The 17,923-nt window shown below is 43.3% G+C and overlaps 1 protein-coding gene across 2 annotated transcripts; it reads left to right on the top strand.

The window, feature by feature from the left end:
• Positions 1 to 1,429: 1,429 nt before the first annotated feature.
• On the top strand, positions 1,430 to 13,603 carry LOC143783387 (uncharacterized). 2 transcript variants are annotated; one of them, XM_077271801.1, is made up of 4 exons: positions 1,430 to 1,916; positions 5,648 to 5,833; positions 7,075 to 7,195; positions 12,703 to 13,603. In XM_077271801.1, the coding sequence occupies exons 1-4, from the start codon at positions 1,839 to 1,841 to the stop codon at positions 13,527 to 13,529; spliced, it is 1,212 nt and encodes a 403-aa protein (XP_077127916.1). In that variant the 5' UTR covers positions 1,430 to 1,838; the 3' UTR covers positions 13,530 to 13,603. The 2 variants fall into 2 exon arrangements, with proteins under 2 accessions (XP_077127916.1, XP_077127917.1); XM_077271802.1 differs by lacking the exon at positions 5,648 to 5,833.
• Positions 13,604 to 17,923: the final 4,320 nt, after the last annotated feature.

The raw sequence follows: 17,923 nt of genomic DNA on the forward strand, positions 1-17,923 counted from the left end.
GGTAAACTTCAGCTCTGATATCTGTGATTCTATTTTGGTGTGTATATATATATATATATATATATATATATATATCAGAACTGATAACATGCAAAGACCATATTCATAGGAAAAACTCTCTAAGAGCAATATGGTAACCATAAGAAAGAATAAAGAGCCTGCAATTCCCAAGTAGCTACTAATATCAAATAAATAACAAATGCCATGAAAATATTTTTTAGAAAAAATTTTTACACAGCTTTATTAGCACATCAAATACAAAAAAACAGGCAAATAAGTGTACACAATAAAACCCAATAACATCTGTGTGTATCTGTGCAGTCCTTAGTGCTGTCCTATGGGTGAGCATTTACTTGTTCACATGTTACGGTTTGATGTTGTGGTTACTATACCACATTATATGTACTGAATAAGGGATGGGCTGATTGCCACTATATGGAGCTCACCCACTTGGATACTTTTTGAGGTTACTCACATGTACGTTTTTCTAACTTTAGTATATGATAGTATTGGTTGAGTACCCCTGTGTTATGGATAGCCTATCACTGCTTGTATGCATCATCATTTAATCTACCTGTCCAGTATTATTGGGTCTTATTGTGTACACTTATTTGCCTGTTTGCCTGTTTTTTGTATTTGATGTGCTAATAAAGCTTTGTATGTGTGTGTATATATATATATATATATATATATATATATATATATATATATATATATATATATATATATATATATATATATACATATACATGTGTATATATTTGTGTGTGTATATGTATAATTGTGTAGACTCTTGTGCACCTTGTTTGGGGAATTTCCATGTGTTTACTTCTTCTTTTTTTTTTTTTTTTTTTTTTTTTTTTTTTTTTCCCCCCCCCCCCCCCCTTTTTTCTTCGGGAGGGGTGGGGTCAAAACTTTCCCGCATTTGAGTACAGTGGTTAAAAAATGAAGGTCAAAAACACTTTTTAGCACCACTTTTTTTTTTTTTTGTAGCTTTAGAGTGGTGCTTCTAATGTAAGGTCCCTGCCCCCAGTCTTACTTATCCTCCGCCATCTTCACCTTCTATTGCTGCCACTTCCGTCAGTCTCCCACAGTTTGTGACCTACCGGATCGTTCCGGTGTTTGTGGGGCAATCTGTAAGTCATAACTCAATGTACGTTTGAAAGCCATGTTCTTGCTCTTATTGACTTGCATTGAGCACTTGTGATGTTACCTCTGACAATCAAAAATTGAGGTTGTGGTCACGACTCATCATGAGATCCAGAAGAAGCGTGCCTCAAGCGAAACGACTGTTACTCGTCACTGTTCCTCCACGTCGTGTACACGTTACCCCAACAAAGCTGCTGTTTTAAGTAACCAGTGGTGAGGGCCGCTGCTTTCTACCTAATCTCTTGTCCACAGATTCATTAATCTGGTTAAAACTGTTGAAACTGTTGTCTGTAGCAACAGTTACAGCATAGCTTTTTTTTTTTTTTTCGCCATACTTAATTTTTTTAGTCCCTGTACTGGACTAGAACATATATTTGAAAAATGCCTCCATAGTGCCATGGATGCCATGACAAGCCGTCAGCTCCCCATTATCATGCCATGGAGAGGGAGATGGCGGAAACATACATGCCACAGAGGTGGGGAGGGGGCGACTTAAACACCCCTGTTGATTTACATAAGCATTTAAAAGGATTAAACAGCAGTTTTTATTTATTTTTACTATGAGTGATTTTCAAATAATTTTTCTTTAACAACTCTGAAGGCGCCTTGCACTGATATTATTATTTTTTTCCTGTGAGATTACTTAGAGAAGCGGCCTGCGGATCGGTTCAGCTCATTATCCCTTTGAGATGGACGATGACCATGGTAACGTGACTAAAAAGATATTAAACCGAACGCTCTACATAATCTACCTGCTGACTGGAGAGGTGAGAAAAATCTTATTATCTGCTATGGTCTCATTCATTGCCTTTAAAGAGTAATCGTCATTTTGCAATATATCTGATCAGAGAAATCTGCTTCTTTCTCCTCCTTGATTGATCTCTCTTTATGGAGAAAATCTGTATTCGTGAAGATGGATTTTACCTGTGAATTAAAGGGGGTATTTCCATCTCCAATATCCTATCCCAACAGAAAAGTAGTAGTTTTTCTGATTAGCTCTGTCTCTTTCCTTATGTGCAGGCATTGCAGGACCTTAGGTATCCATGGTTACGACCACTGATATAGTGACAGTTAGTTATCTAGTTGCTAGTGGTCATAACCATGGATACCGAAGGTCCTGCAATGCCTGTACATGAGGAAAGAGACATAATAATAAAAAAAAATATATATATACTCATGTATAAGTCGAGGCACCTAATTTTGCCATGAAAAACTGAGAAAACTTATTGACTCGAGTATAAGCTGGGTATTGTCCCCTCATCCCTGTCCTTGCCTGCATGGCCCCCAAAGGAAAAGTATAACAAAAAACAAAAACATCCTGCTTGCCTTCCCTGCGCGCCCTCGCAGCATCTTGTTCCAGTGCCAGCAGCTCCAGTGGCCGAGTGATCATGTGTCCCTGCTCATTAAGGGAATGAATATTCACCTCTCTCCACACCTATGGGAGTGGAGAGAGGTGAATATTCATTTCTCTTACGTAGCCGGTGACATGTGATCGCCCGGCCGCTGAAGCTGCTAGAAGCCGGCGGCTGTAACTGTGCGCGCTGTAACAGAAATGAATATTCATTGCATGTGCAGTGAATATTCATTTCTCTTTAGCAGCGGGCACAGGCTTTAGCCGCAGCAGCCAGCTAAGGCCTCTGTGACCCACTGCTTCGCCGCTCCCCATCCCCTGCCATTTTCTGGGACAATGATTCGTGTATAAGCCGAGGGGGGTGCTTTCAGCACAAAAAAAATGTATTGAAAAACTCAGCTTATACACGAGTATATACGGTATACTACATTTGTAATTGGAGGTATTTGCTATTATTAATAATAATAATAATAATAATAATAATAATAATAATAATATTATCGCAATAATATTATTATTACTACATATTGGGATAGGTTCTTGGAGATGGGAATAACCCTTTAAGAATTTTTCCAACGAAAGATCAGTCCTGGAAGAGAAAAGCTGATTTCTCTAACATATTTTTTTTGTTTTTTTTCTTTTTCCCATAAATCACTGGTTACCTAAGGCTTCCAGAAAATTAACCCCTTAGCCCCCAAGGGTGGCTTGCACGTTAATGACCGGGCCAATTTTTACAATTCTGACCACTGTCCCTTTATGAGGTTATAACTCTTGAACGCTTCAACGGATCCTGATGATTCTGAGATTGTTTTCTCGTGACGTATTGTACTTCATGATAGTGGTAAAATTTCTTTGATACTACTTGCATTTATTTGTGAAAAAAAACAAACGGAAATTTGGCAAAAATTTTGAAAATTTCGCAACTTTCCAACTTTTAATTTTTATGCCCTTAAATCACAGAGATATGTCACACAAAATACTTAATAAGTAACATTTCCCACATGTCTACTTTACATCAGCACAATTTTGGATCCAAATTTTTTTGTTTGTTAGGGAGTTATAAGGGTTAAAAATTGACCAGCAATTTCTCATTTTTACAACACCATTTTTTTTTTTTTTTTAGGAACCACATCACATTTGAAGTCACTTTGATAGGTCTATATGATAGAAAATACCCAAGTGTGACACCATTCTAAAAACTGCACATCTCAAGGTGCTCAAAGCCACATTCAAGAAGTTTATTAACCCTTCAGGTGTTTTCACAGGAATTTTTGGAATGTTTAAAAAAAAATAAAAAAATGAAGATTTAACTTTTTTTCACAAAAAAATTACTTCAGCTCCAACTTGTTTTATTTTACCAAGGGTAACAGGAGAAATTGGACCCCAAAAGTTGTTGTAAAATTTGTCCTGAGTACGCTGATACCCCATATGTGGGGGTAAACCACTGTTTGGGAGCACGGGAGAGCTCGGAAGGGAAGGAGCACTGTTTTACTTTTTCAAAGCAGAATTGGCTGGAATTGAGATCGGACGCCATGTCACGTTTGGAGAGCCCCTGATGTGCCTAAACAGTGGAAACCCCCCAATCCTAACTGAAACCCTAACCCAAACACACCCCTAAAACTAATCCCAACCATAACCCTAACCACACCCCAACCATAAATGTAATCCAAACCCTAACCCTAACTTTAGCCCCAACCATAACCCTAACCCTAATCCCAACAGTAAATGCAACCCTAGCCCTAACCCTAGCCCTAACTTTAGCCCCAACCCTAACCCTAATGGGAAAATGGAAATAAATACATTTTTTTAAATTGTATTATTTTTCCCTAACTAAGGGATCATGAAGGGGGGTTTGATTTACTTTTATAGCGGGTTTTTTAGCGGATTTTTATGATTGGCAGCCGTCGCACACTAAAAGACGCTTTTTATTGCAAAAAATAGTTTTTGCGTCTCCACATTTTGAGAGCTATAATTTTTCCATATTTTGGTCCACAGAGTCATGTGAGGTGTTGTTTTTTGCGGGACGAGCTGATGTTTTTATTGGTACCATTTTCGGGCATGTGACATTTTTTTATCGCTTTTTATTCTGATTTTTGTGAGGTAGAATGAACAAAAACTAGCTATTCATGAATTTCTTTTGGGGGAGGTGTTTATACCGTTCCACGTTTGATAATATTGATAAAGCAGTTTTATTTTTCGGGTCAGAACGATTACAGCGATACCTCATTTATATAATTTTTTAAAAATGTTTTGGCGCTTTTATACAATAAATACTATTTTATATAAAAAATAATTGTTTTTGCATCGCTTTATTCTAAAGAACTATAACTTTTTTTATTTTTTCGTTGATGAAGCTGTATGGCGGCTCGTTTTTTGCGGGACAAGATGATTTCAGCAGGACCATGTTTATTTATATCCGTCTTTTTGATCGCGTTTTATTCCACTTTTTGTTTGACGGTATGATAATAAAGCATTTTTTTTTTTTTTCGTCTCGTTTGTTTTTTACGGTGTTCACTGAAGGGGGTTAAATATTTTTATTTATTTTTTTTCTTTATTTAGGAATTTTTTTTTTTTACACATGTAAAATATATATATATATATATATATATATATATATATATATATATATATATATATATATATATATATATATATATATATATATATATATATATATATATATATATATATATATATATTTATTTATTTTTTATTTTACATTGCCCCAGGGGGACATCACTATATATCAGATCGCTGATCTGACACTTTGCAGTGCACTGTGTCAGATCAGCGATCTGACAGGCACTGCAAGGAGGCTTCCCGGCACTTGCTCTGAGCAAGCGCTTGAAAGCCACCTCCCTGCAGGACCCAGATGCAGCCCCGCGGCCATTTTGGATCCAGGCCTGCAGGGAGGAAGGAGATAGGAGACCCTCGGAGCAACGCGATCACATCGCTTTGCTCTGAGGGTCTCAGGGAAGCACGCAGGGAGCACCCTCCCTGTGCGATGCTTCCCTCCCCCCCGTGAGCGCGGCCGATCCACTATGACGTACTATACCTTCACTCGGAATTAAGTCCCAGGTCACCTCGACGGGATAGTACGTAATATGGGATAAAGGGGTTAATGTTTTTGCCTGTTTTAATATACAGAAGTATGCGATGGTGAAGAAGGCATCCAGTGAAAAATTGTATAAGAAAGGTAGTCCACATGGCTCAGGGGGAAGGAACAAGATCCAGAAGCCCAGCACACCGCCACCGTCACATCCACCTGTACAGGAGAATAAAAACAAGATTCTAGAAATCAACAATCAAATAATTCAACTTCTTTCTGGAGAGGTGAATATCGGGAAAATCCAGAACCCACTCCAACACCCCCCCCCCCCCCTCCCCCGACTGCACTTCTACTTTTTTTTTTAAATTATAAAGTGCTTCACTCACTCTCCCCCAGAGCAGTTGAGCTCCCTGATTGGTTATGTAACACTTCAGGACGCCGGTTGTTACAGTGGTCTCGCCTTCCTCATGGGGGAAGTGATGCCATGCTTGGAAGCGACAGGGATCTCTTTAGCAGGTAACATGTACATACAACACTGCTCTGACTCCGGGCCAGAAGGAGGAGCTCGAGACCCGGATTCAGGGGAACTTCCCTACATGTATTCTGGCTGGGGGAGGAGTTAATCAATCTCAGTGAGGAGTGGATAGCTGGGGGCATGCAGACACGAGGTTCTGCAGCTCCTGGAAAGAGAAGAGAGAGACAGAGCAGTCTGTAGGAGACTGTGAGGGGAGAAGGAGCAAAGGAGAAAAGAGAGAGAGAGAAACTGGAGTGGAGCTGCGATTGGGCTCCCTCCAGGATCAGCACAAGAAACCGGAGGCTGGAATTCCGAGGTTATGGGGGCAACTGTATGCCCCACAGCAGGAGATTCCAAGTCGTCTGTCCACCATTACATCCGAAGGCACAGCAGAATATAGAGTCTGGAGTCGCCGCAACCAGGGACACCTATAAAAAAGGCTCGAGTTGCCTGCCATACGGATATTGTCCTGCTAATAGGACAGAGAGATATAGAGAGGACCTTGCAAGAAGCCTTAGGCAGCAAGAGACTTAAACCACAGCGCAGAAATGAAGGCTTCCAACCCCACCTGGCTAGGGGGATTCCGAATCGCTTCCAGGCTGGCCGGACCTCACCATTACCTGTGATCCGTACCCTGGACTGTGGCTGCATTATACCAGTAAAAGGTAAAGAGACTGCAACTTTGTGTCCTCTCATTCTTTCTGGCATTACACCGTCTGTCATCTTTACTCACTACACCAGGAGCCCTGGAGATCAAGCTTCACCTGGGGGAAGCCATACCATCACTGATGCAGCACCATCATCCCCATCCCTGCTTTTTTTTGTTTAGTTTTCATAGCAGATACTCTCCAAATGGGCAGAGCACTCCGTTTGCACATAACCAATATGGCCATAAATCCAATTAAGTTTGTACACACATTTTCCAAACATTTTCTTTTCTACTCAGTTAGAAGATCGTGGGTCTCGAGTACATTAGTGAATGATGAAATGTATCATTATGTTTCGGAACAGATTCCCGAGCGGTGCGAGGACTCCACTGTCAATTTCTCAGCAGATGAATGGGAATTCTTAGAAGGTCGCCAGGATTTTTACAGTGATGTTCTGAAGAATAAAGACGGGCACGTTTCATTGGGTAATGAATTTACTTATATTAATGTTCGCAGAAACAGAGAGACTTTTTCTGGACCTGTTCACAATCTAGCATGTGGGAGACAGTAGATTGAGGGGGAGGATTGATACCTGAGGATCAGGCAAATCTGTTTTTTTTGTTTTTTTTTTGTTTTAAATTTACATGTCTGGTCGCTTGTCCCAAAAGAGAAGTGTATTCCCCAATGAATTTGCATGAACACATGGTGGGGCTAATCATGCATGCTGTAAACATGTGGGGTCTGGCCAGGGATTGACCAACACAATCTGGTTTTAATTTGGCCATACATAATCAGTCACGTACTTCATCAGAGTATACCTTGCAGAACTTGCCGTCGTGTTGACTTTAGCAATTTTTTTTCTATTTCATTTGACTCCTGGGCGGACATATCATTGCTGCAGCCGCACAGGAGGTATGGAGATTAGAGCCCCATGACCCTGGTATTGTCGAGGTACGTCAGGTGAACCTCACGAGGCCCCTTCCCACTTTCCCACCCACACATTGAAATACAAATAACAGTTTACTCACTGGGAGGAGTCCTTGAAGCTAACAAAAAAATCTGGTGATTACCAAAATAAACAGTGAACATAAAAATACCACCAATTACTCCCAGCCGTTACCCCACTGGCTCGGGAGCACCATACCCACAAGGGTTCCCATGTTCACAATAATTTCCTGAGGGATTTGACCACCATTGCCGAAACTCCCAACTACATTTCACCAGATCCCAACCATGTTAAAACTCCAAAAAGAGGAAACATATGCCCATGGATCCCCCAGCCCAATTTAACCAACTTCAAGGACTCCCCCTCTCCCCCTCCCCCCCCCCCCAACCGCCACAACGAGGGCCTTAGAACACCTCGAAGGCCTGAGACCCCACCACACCGAAAAGCTATGGCCCTTTCAATCACGTCCTGCAAACCAAGCGCCCACATGTCACAACCCACTGCATTCAGGTGAACCCCGTCAGCCAACCAAAAGTCGTCCTGCCTTTTTTCCAACTCAAAGTGCCGGACCGAAACACCCCCATTTCTGGACACAAAAGCAGACACCAACCACCTATTAACCTTTATCCTAGCTTTGTTAAGCTTCCCAAGCGTGGCACAATCTCCGACCAAACAATAGTGATCCCCGGATACAACAACCACAGCCGCAACAAATCATTCTTGATGTCTTTTACCAGTTCCCTAAAAGGCCGCACCCCAAGGTAATTTCCGCCTACATGCAGAACAAGCACATCTGGAGCTCGATCCAAACTGGCACTGTGATGTATCTCCTTCATGACCCTGTTCCAGGCCATCCCCCTAAAGCCGAGCCACCGGACCACAGCCGTGTTTTTGGGAAAGCCGAGCTGTCTATCTTCCTTCCTCAGGTCAGCTCGCAAGGCTCCCCAGGCTCCCCAGTGGACATAGGAATGGCCAAAAATCCACACAAGCAACTAGGAACCTGAAAAACGAAATACATGAATACAAGCAAACAATGAAACAAAAGAAAAAAAGAACTTTACCCACTGAAATTCACAGCTATTTTCTGAGGCCGAACATAACTCCAATACCACCTAGATCTCCATCCTCCAATGTGCTGAATATCTGTAGCCTGCAACCCCCATGACGCTGCTTCGGTCGCCGCCCCAATCCTGAAAGAATGAGGGGCGAAGCGAGACTCATCGAAACCCAGCCGCCGAATAGCTCTTCTAAACATGACTGTGAACTGGTATCTGGATAAAAAAGACCCATCCGCATGACATAATAATGCACCCTCCAAACTGGGCTGAAAGTCCCAAAATAAACGCAAACACTGCACTGGGCACATCAATGAATCCGCCACCGAACCCAACACAATCCGCCTACCCTTGCCTTCCTGGTCCGTTTTCGACCGCTGCACCCAAAACTCCATGCTATTAGCATTGACCAGTACATCCCTAGCCAAAAGCCTGCTCAAAACCCATTTACTCGGGGAAACCAATTCCCCCACTTTCAATGCCCCAAAAAATGCAAGGGAGAAGCCTAGCCTATAAAGACAGACTTCAAAAGCCGACGAGCATAATGATCCAAGTGCCCCCCCCCAAATTTTTCAACAAACTGAATGAAACCGGTTGCTCCTGTCCCCCTGAGCCTTACCCCTGCGAGCCCCTTGGACCGCCTGCCTTACCAAAAATACCTTGGTCAGATCCCTTTAACCCTGCAACTTAAAGCCAAAGGCCAAGGCAGCCATAACATGCGAAACCTTTGCTGATGACCAACCTTCTGTCACACCTTGACTCAACCAGGAAAGCAAAATCCCCACTTGATCTGACACTGCCGGCTCGCCGCCAACAAACTTTCCCAAGTATACCATACCATCCGGTAAGCCTCCCAGGTCCTGGGAGTCAACGAAGCCCTAATCAGCGACTCTGCGGCCTGGAGACCACATTCCAGAGCTCCTCCGGACACTCCAGTCCCTTGACCCTCGCCTCTGGAGCCAACAACCGAAAACGGTCCCACTGTGAACGAGAAAGAGAGAGAGAATCGGCAATCGCATCTCGAACCCCCGGTACATGGGACGCCGTAACTTGAGAGTTCAGAGGCAAACACTTCAAAACCAGTTGCCGAAGTACACGAACCACAGGGGGTGATGATGCAGAGAGACCATTAATTGCACAAACCACCCCCATATTGTCACAATTAAACCTCACCTGCCGATCCCGAAACTCCTGTTTCCACAGATGCACCGCAACCAGAATAGGAAAGATTTCCAACAGCGCAATATTCCAAACCAAACCCGAAGAGAACCGCTCCTCCGGCCATTGCACCGCACACCACTGACCGTTAAAATAAGCACCAAAACCACGACCTCCTGCCGCATCGGTGAACAAATCCAAAGTCCCGCTATCCACAACCTCCTCCATGAGCAACGAACGGCCACTGTAATCTGCCAAAAAGGTATCCCAAACCACCATATCCGCCCTGTGTTCAGCTGAAAGTCGGAAAAAGTGATGAGGGGCTCGAACACCTGCAGTAGCGCTGGCCAACCTCCTTGAAAAAAACTCTCCCCATAGGCATGATTCACACGCAAAGTTAAGCTTCCCCAACAAAGACTGGAGATCCTGCAGCGGTAATTTCTTCAACCGGCTTGCCCTAGACACTTCCTTCCTTAGTGCCAAAACTTTTTCCTCAGGCAGCCTAAACTCCCGCGCCACTGTGTCAATATCAATGCCTACAAAAAAAGAAAACACACGTGCACGGGCCTTCCGTCTTGCCTTCTGCCAACGGTACTCCAAAAAGCCAAGCCACCCACTCGATTGCTCTCAAAATCCTAAAACAACACTCCACTCGGCCGGACCTACGCAGAAAAAATCATCGAGATAATGAATGATGGAAGCCAGACCAGATACATCTCTAACCAACCATTCCAAAAAGGAACTAAAAGCCTCAAAAATGTGCAAGATAAAGAACAGCCCATAGGCTAACACCTATCTACTAAAAAAAACCTTTCCAGTAATAACCCAACAACCTACCACTATCCGGATGAATCGGCAACAACCGAAACGCCGATTCAATGTCCGTTTTTGCCATGAGAGCCCCTCTGCCACACTTCCTAAACCAAACTGCGGCTTCATCAAAAGACGCATAAACCACCGAACAAAGATCAGGGTCAATACCATCGTTTACCGACATCCCTCGAGGATGCGACAAATGATGAATCAACCGAAATTTATTCGGCTCCTTCTTAGGTACGACCCCCAACGGAGAAACTACCAAATCGTCAAAAGGCGGATCATGTAAAGGACCTGCCATGCGACCCAACGCAACTTCCTTGCCCAACTTCTCCGTAACCACATCCCCATGCAACATCGCTGAACGAAGGTTCTTCAGATCCCGCAGAATAGCAAAAGGAGCCGGAATAACAAAACCATTCTGAAATCTGGAAAGCACCAAGTCCGCTTTTTCCTTATCTGGATATCTATTTAGATAGGGGACCATCCTTTCCAGCTTCACTGGAGTCGTTGCCCCCCCTCCCCCCCCCCCCCTGCTTTGGACTTGCCTTTTTTGAAACATTTTGCAGCCCCGTGAGAGGAGCCACTGCAATGGGAACATAGGTGTTTGAATTTGCAATTTGCCCCAAATTTACACTGGCCGTCGTTAAACTGCCAGCACAAACCCAATTTGTGCCTGCCGGATTGACTTGATTGACTCCCTGCACCTGATATACCGGGCTGACTATGTCTTTGGCCGGTGTTCCCGGCCCCAGCATGAAAGGGGTGGCCGAATTTATATTGAGCCATGACCCGCAACCAAAGCCCTATGTCTTTCTGATCCCACCTGATTGCAGGCCTAATGGCCTTCCGCTGCCGGAACTGCTCATCATACCTGAGCCAAGCCTGCCCCCCGATAAACCCTATGGGCTTCACCTATGGAATCCATGTAACAAAATAACCCGGAGCAATTTTCCGGCGCCTTCTCACCTATGACGCTCGCCAAAATGGCAAAGGCTTGAAGCCAATTAAGGAATGTCTGAGGTATTAACCGCCACTTGCGCTTCTCCTCCTCCTCCTCCTTTCTTACTGTCCTCCTTCTTCCCCTTATCCAGACTAAATTTTTCCAAAGGGAGAAGGGAAAATATCTCGAACTCATCTTTCCAGATCTTTTCCCTAACCTCCTTCTTAAGGTGCGCTCCCAGCGGCCCTTCAAAACATACATAAACCTCGCCATGAGCCCTGTCATCCAAGTGAATTCTACACTCCTTCTCTTTCTGAGTCTGAACCGGCACCGCCATCCTGTCAGGCACCTCAGCCACCCCACCTGGGCAACCACAACCACTAACCCTCGGACGCAACCAAGCTGCTACCGGCCCCGGTGTCACCACCCCATGCTCCAAACGAGTACGCAAATCACGCACACTACCTAGCACATCCCTAGCCCCCGCACTGTTTAAATACCCAGAAACCCCCATTCCCACATTGGCACTAGCTACCCCCACCTGACTATCATTAACAGGAGAAGACAAATTATGCAAAGACAGACTAGACATGGAAGCATACTCACCAGGCTGTGAGGGAGCTGTGAGCCCTCCAGCCGGAGAGGGTAGTATGAAATGGGGTAATTGCTATAAAGGGGATGGCCTTTTTTTTATCAATGTTTATAGCTCTTCCCTTCAGATATCTTTTAAATCTGTGTATGCAGGGATATTCGGCTCTAATTCAGAAAACCAGAGCTCAAACTACTATAAAGATGTGTTAAGAAATTGAAATCAATTCACACTATAAAGATTATTAAAATAACAACCCATAATCAAACAAACAAAAATAAAGCCCATAAAATTTGATTACTACCAGGAGATGATCCATACGATTAATAATAATACTACCAGGAGATGATCCATTCAGATTAGCCAAATGTCTATAATTTTACCCAAATTATGTTTAGTAAAAATTCAGCTTTATACCTGGACTTACACTTCCAGCCTGCGTTCTATTCCAAGTGTTTCCTAACATTTTATTTTATTTTTTTCAGGTGAACAAAACGAGACTGTGACAGAAGAATCAACTTCTGTAAAAAAGAAGATCCTACAAGAACTTCTTGAAGAAAGTACCCAAACTCCAGTTAAAAGTGCGAAAGGTGTTAGAAAAAAAATGTCTTTGGGTCCTCCTGCAATCTCTCAATCTTTACCTGACCTCCCCACAGAGCAAAACACAAGAAATGAGGAATTTCTTTCACCTCCCAAAAATAATAGTTTGGCTCTAAATTACCAACTACTCTCTCCAAGAAATATTTGTGAGACTTTCTCCTGTCTGGAGTGTGGAATGAGCTTTCCATACAAAAGGAATCTTAACGTACACAAAAAAATACATTCATTTCCATTGACTCAAAGCGGAAATGGCTCCAATCAGCATTACTTGCGTAACAGATCCAGTCTCGCCCACCAAAAGGCTATTCAGGTCTTCCGGTGTCTCGAATGTGACTTATCTTTTAACCGTGAAATGGGCCTTCAGTTGCACATGAAAATTCACAAAGTGAAAGAATTTCCGTGTCTTGAATGTGGAATAATCTTTAAGTCGAACAATCTTCTAAGCCAACACCAAACTAACACCGGGACGGATCAGACGTATCCATGTCTAGTATGTGGGAAAATCTTCGTCTACAGTAAATGTCTTCATCAGCATCAGAAAACCCACAAGGGGCAGACAGAATTCCCTTGTCCTCAGTGCGGGAAAAAATTGACAACCAAAAGTGGTCTATTTAAACACAGTCAAAAATTTCACGGACAAAACCCACAGTTAAGCAAAAATGACGCATCTTCAGATTATGGTGATACCCCAGCGCCTCCAACTGAAAAGTAGATTAGCTGAGCCAAACAATTGGGGTAAATTATGACTGTAATGAACTCTAGTCTATGACGTTACCATTTCTTATAGTCGCTGAAAAATTTGCCAAATTCATAGAGGCAAACACTTCTTAATGAATTTTACGGCATCTTACTCCAGAAGGCAATTCATCAAAACACCAGTCTAGATGGTGAAAATAGATTAACGGGGTCTGCTCCAGCAGGCACATCGGTAAGGCCTGTTTCACACGTCAGTGGCTCTGGTTTGTGTGGTGACAGTTTTCTCACGTACCGGAGATACTGACTCACGTAGACACATTAAAATCAATGTGTCTCTGCACATGTCAGCGTGTTTTCACAGACCGTGTGTCCGTTTGAAAAACACGGAGACATGTCAGTGTTCATGGGAGCGCACGTATCACACGGACCCATTAAAGTCAATGGGTCCGTGTAAAACACGTACCGCACACGGATGCTGTCCGTGTGCTGTCCGTGGGCCCTGCAGGAGACAGCGCTACAGTAAGCGCTGTCCCCCCCCAGCTTGTGGTGCTGAAGCCGCCATTCATTTCTTCTCTCCAGCAGCGTTCGCTGGAGAGAAGGAATGAAAAATCCTTGTTTTTTTTTTTTTTTTGTGTTTAAAATAAAGATCCCGGTCACCACCCCCCTCCCACCCCCATGCTTCCTCTCAGCGCCGCAGCTTGTCCTGTATGAGCGGTCACGTGGTGCCGCTCATTACAGTGATGAATATGCGGCTCCACCTCCCATAGGCTTGGAGCCGCATATTCATCACTGTAATGAGCGGTACCACATGACCGCTCATACAAGAAGAAGCTGCGGCGCTGAGAGGAAGCAACAAAGGATCCGGGTGAGTATTTTATTTCCAGCGGGCGGGCGCACAGGGGGTGGGAGGGGGGGTGGTGACAAGGATCTTTATTTTAAACACAAAAAAAAAACAATGATTTTTCATTCCTTATCTCCAGCGAACGCTGCTGGGAAGAAGGAATGAATACCGGCTTCAGCACCAGATGCAGGGGACAGCGCTTATCTCTAGCGCTGTCTCCTGCATGGTCTGTGTGGTACCCAGTCGGCACATGGGCGGCACACGGCTGCCGCACGTGTGCCACACTGATGTGCCACGTGAGCACACGGACACGGATAACTCCGGTACCAGAATTATCTGGACGTGTGAGACTGGCCTAATCTGTAGTCACTGGTTGGGGGCCCTGAGACGTGTTTCTTGCGTTCCGGCATATGTGCCTCTTTATGAGCCGGCCTGGCACAACGTTACCCTTGCCGTATTCTGCAGCTATGACATTGCGCGCCAGACCAACTAATCAAAAGGGCCACGTGTGACCACAGGTCACATGTCTGGTGGGAACAGATGGTGGACATAGCCGCTGGATGGGGTCCAATTAAACGATTTCTACCATGACTAGGTCTTGATGAGGTGGCATTATTGTCTCTTCCCCAATTTGGCATATAATTTAAGAGAAAAGCAATATAAGTATTGATGATTGTAATGAATTCTTGAATGCCATTCTGGCCTTGGGTCCAATGACCCAAACTGACAGCATCGTCTGCAAATTTTGCTTTTAGTTTGGGTCATCGGACTTGTGGTTGGGCCAGAACTTGTGGCTGTAGTATGGATTCTAAGATTTGACCATATAACCAGAATTTAAATGGTGACATTTTTAGTATAGTAATTATGGCCAACTTCAATGGCCTGTAATTAAATTTACGCCGACATAAGGCCCCGTACACATTTCAGATCTGTGGGGTCAGACAGCTTTTATTTAATGTCTGGGGGGGCCTCATGACTTTTAATGACCAGTCCTTTTGTTCGGTGGAGTGATAAGCCACTGCCGGACTATTCTCGCATAGAGCTCACAGGAATGTTTGGCTGAACATTCCTGTGTATGAGGAATATGGGAGAGATGGCCGTCAGCTCAACAATTGTTGGCTGATGGCTTTCTATTGTATGTGGCCAACTGTAGACTTCCATTTGGTATCTAAAATGAGGACCCCAGAATGCAGCCATATTGGTTGCCTGAAAGTGGCTACAGGCTGATTTCACATGGCTATAATGTAGATGTAATAACCAGACATCCTAATTTTCTATGGTCCTCTACGCTTCATTAACTCGAAACAAAGTTCAATGGATCTTGTAACATTCTGGAACCAGACTCCAAAACCTGTTTGGATGGGCTTAGTGTATTTTGTCACCAGGTCAAGTGTCTAGTTCTTGTTCTTATAGTCCCTCTGCTCCACTACATAAAATTCACTTTAAAAATCCACCATACAGTTCCAGAGATGTGGTATTTTTTTTTTTTTATTGCCAATTTTTAAGGTTTTAACAAATGGGTGTGGCTCACCGGATCCTCTGGGGTGTGTATTACTTTAAGCCACACCTATTTAGAAAATGCCCTAAAAAATTTGCACTGAATTAAAAGGCTCTGGAACTGTGTGGCAGACATTCAAAAAATATGTATGTATTACTCAGGGGAACAGCAGGAACAAAATCTCCCGACTTCCGACCTGGTGACTGATCCTCTTAACTATATTTCTAATCTAAAAGCAGGATCTCCTTCAGTCTGCTGAAGTTTGTCTCAGTTGTGGTCAATTGGCTGTAATATCTGGGATATGAACAGTTAAATGGACACAATGCACCAATCTGAATGAGTCCTTAGCCCGCAGTCACACATTCTCTTGCCATCATTAAAGAGATTTTTTTTTTTTTTAAATATATAAATATAACCTTGTTTGACCAAAAAAAGGCTATAAAAGTGTAACGTGGTGCAACATAAACATAGACAGGAGTCATGTAGGTACGTATTTGACAATAGGTTTTAAGATTTATATCTGCCTTGCTAGGTACCCTGGTAGTTTTTAGACATTGTGTGTTTTGGTCTCTTATTTACTAAAATAACACTTTATTGTCAATATGTTTTTAATAAAGTTGAGTATATCTGTGTAACGATATTTGGTGTCCTTCCATTTGTCAGGGTGGGTTCTGACCCACAACATCTATAAAGATCAGTAAGTCGTGCTATTGTTAAAGGGAACCGGTCACGTACTTCTTTTTTTTTTTGCTATTAATCTGCCCCCAATGTCTTGTTGGTGATGCACATTGCACCAATAACATGTTTTCTCAAGTAAAAAGTCTTAGTAGTAATAACAAAAAAAACAATTTTTGTACTTTGATTGCCCCACATACCTTCTTTGTCAATCAGAGGAGTGGGGATCTCTAACTTGTCCGTCAGGCAAATGCTTTTTCAAGTTCTCCTCGCCCAGAGCATCATAATTCCTTCCCTACGCCACCGAAAGCTCCAAGCAGATCCTGCGCTTGCGCAATGACGATCAACTTTCCGGGCATGCCCACTAAATCTGAGTGTACATCGCAGCTTCATTGCATATGTGCGCATGCGCTGGAGTTGCTAAGTGTCAGCAGCTGGTGGACGCGTGAATCATTGTGACTCTCAGCGGCTCTGGAGCGTGCAGACATATCATATGAAGCTGGGACGTACACCTGGATTCGGTGCCATGCCTGGGAAGCTCATGGCGATTTTGCAAGCGCGGGATCTGCTGGGATCTTTCCCAGCAAGAGGTCCCCACTAGTGATCAGCGAGTGTACTCGTTGCTCGAACACTTACAAATACTTGGAGACCACCCGAGCAACGAGTATACTCGCTCATCACTAGTCCCCACCCCTATGGCTGAAATATATATTATTTTTTTTTCGCACCTTTTTGAGAGCAACAAATCACATGATCCTCTAAAATGTTGCATGATGGCCTTGTACTATGCAAAAATTGGACAGATTTTTTTTTTTACTCCATTAGGGTACTGAAGTAAAATTGAGCAAAAAAAAAATTGCATTTTTAAAAAAAATCTTAGATTAGGCTAAAACATTTTGGATCAGTAAAACTATGCTTACATTACTGAACAAAAAAGAAAATGCAAATTTTTTACTTAAAAATGGCCGCTTGTAAAAGTTGCTTCATTTTTACTCCAGAAAGAAGGGCATCAAGACGTTGATGAATGGGAGCCCTTGAATTTTGAGTTTGTTCTGCCTGGTTTCACACATTTACAGTCTCCGTACTGCATGCGATGAATGGATGGGCCACCTTATGAGGCTATTTCACGTTCAGATCGGGTGTCACATGGCCGGTCCAAACTTCGCGGCCCATACTTGGACCGTGAAAGTCGGATACGTAATGGTTGCCTCATGCTCCACTTTTGAGTACATTCACACATCCATGTGTTTTCCCATTATTTGGGGGGCATTGAGTTGGACATAGTAGTGTGCAGATGTGTCTTGGATACAGGATTATACAATGATGACACACAAAATTTGTCACTGCATCCCGCAGCATGTGCACCAGCGATACCTTACTCCTCCATACTCCAGGA

Source organism: Ranitomeya variabilis, chromosome 6, assembly GCF_051348905.1.
Source record: "Ranitomeya variabilis isolate aRanVar5 chromosome 6, aRanVar5.hap1, whole genome shotgun sequence".
Taxonomy (NCBI): Eukaryota; Metazoa; Chordata; class Amphibia; order Anura; family Dendrobatidae; genus Ranitomeya; species Ranitomeya variabilis.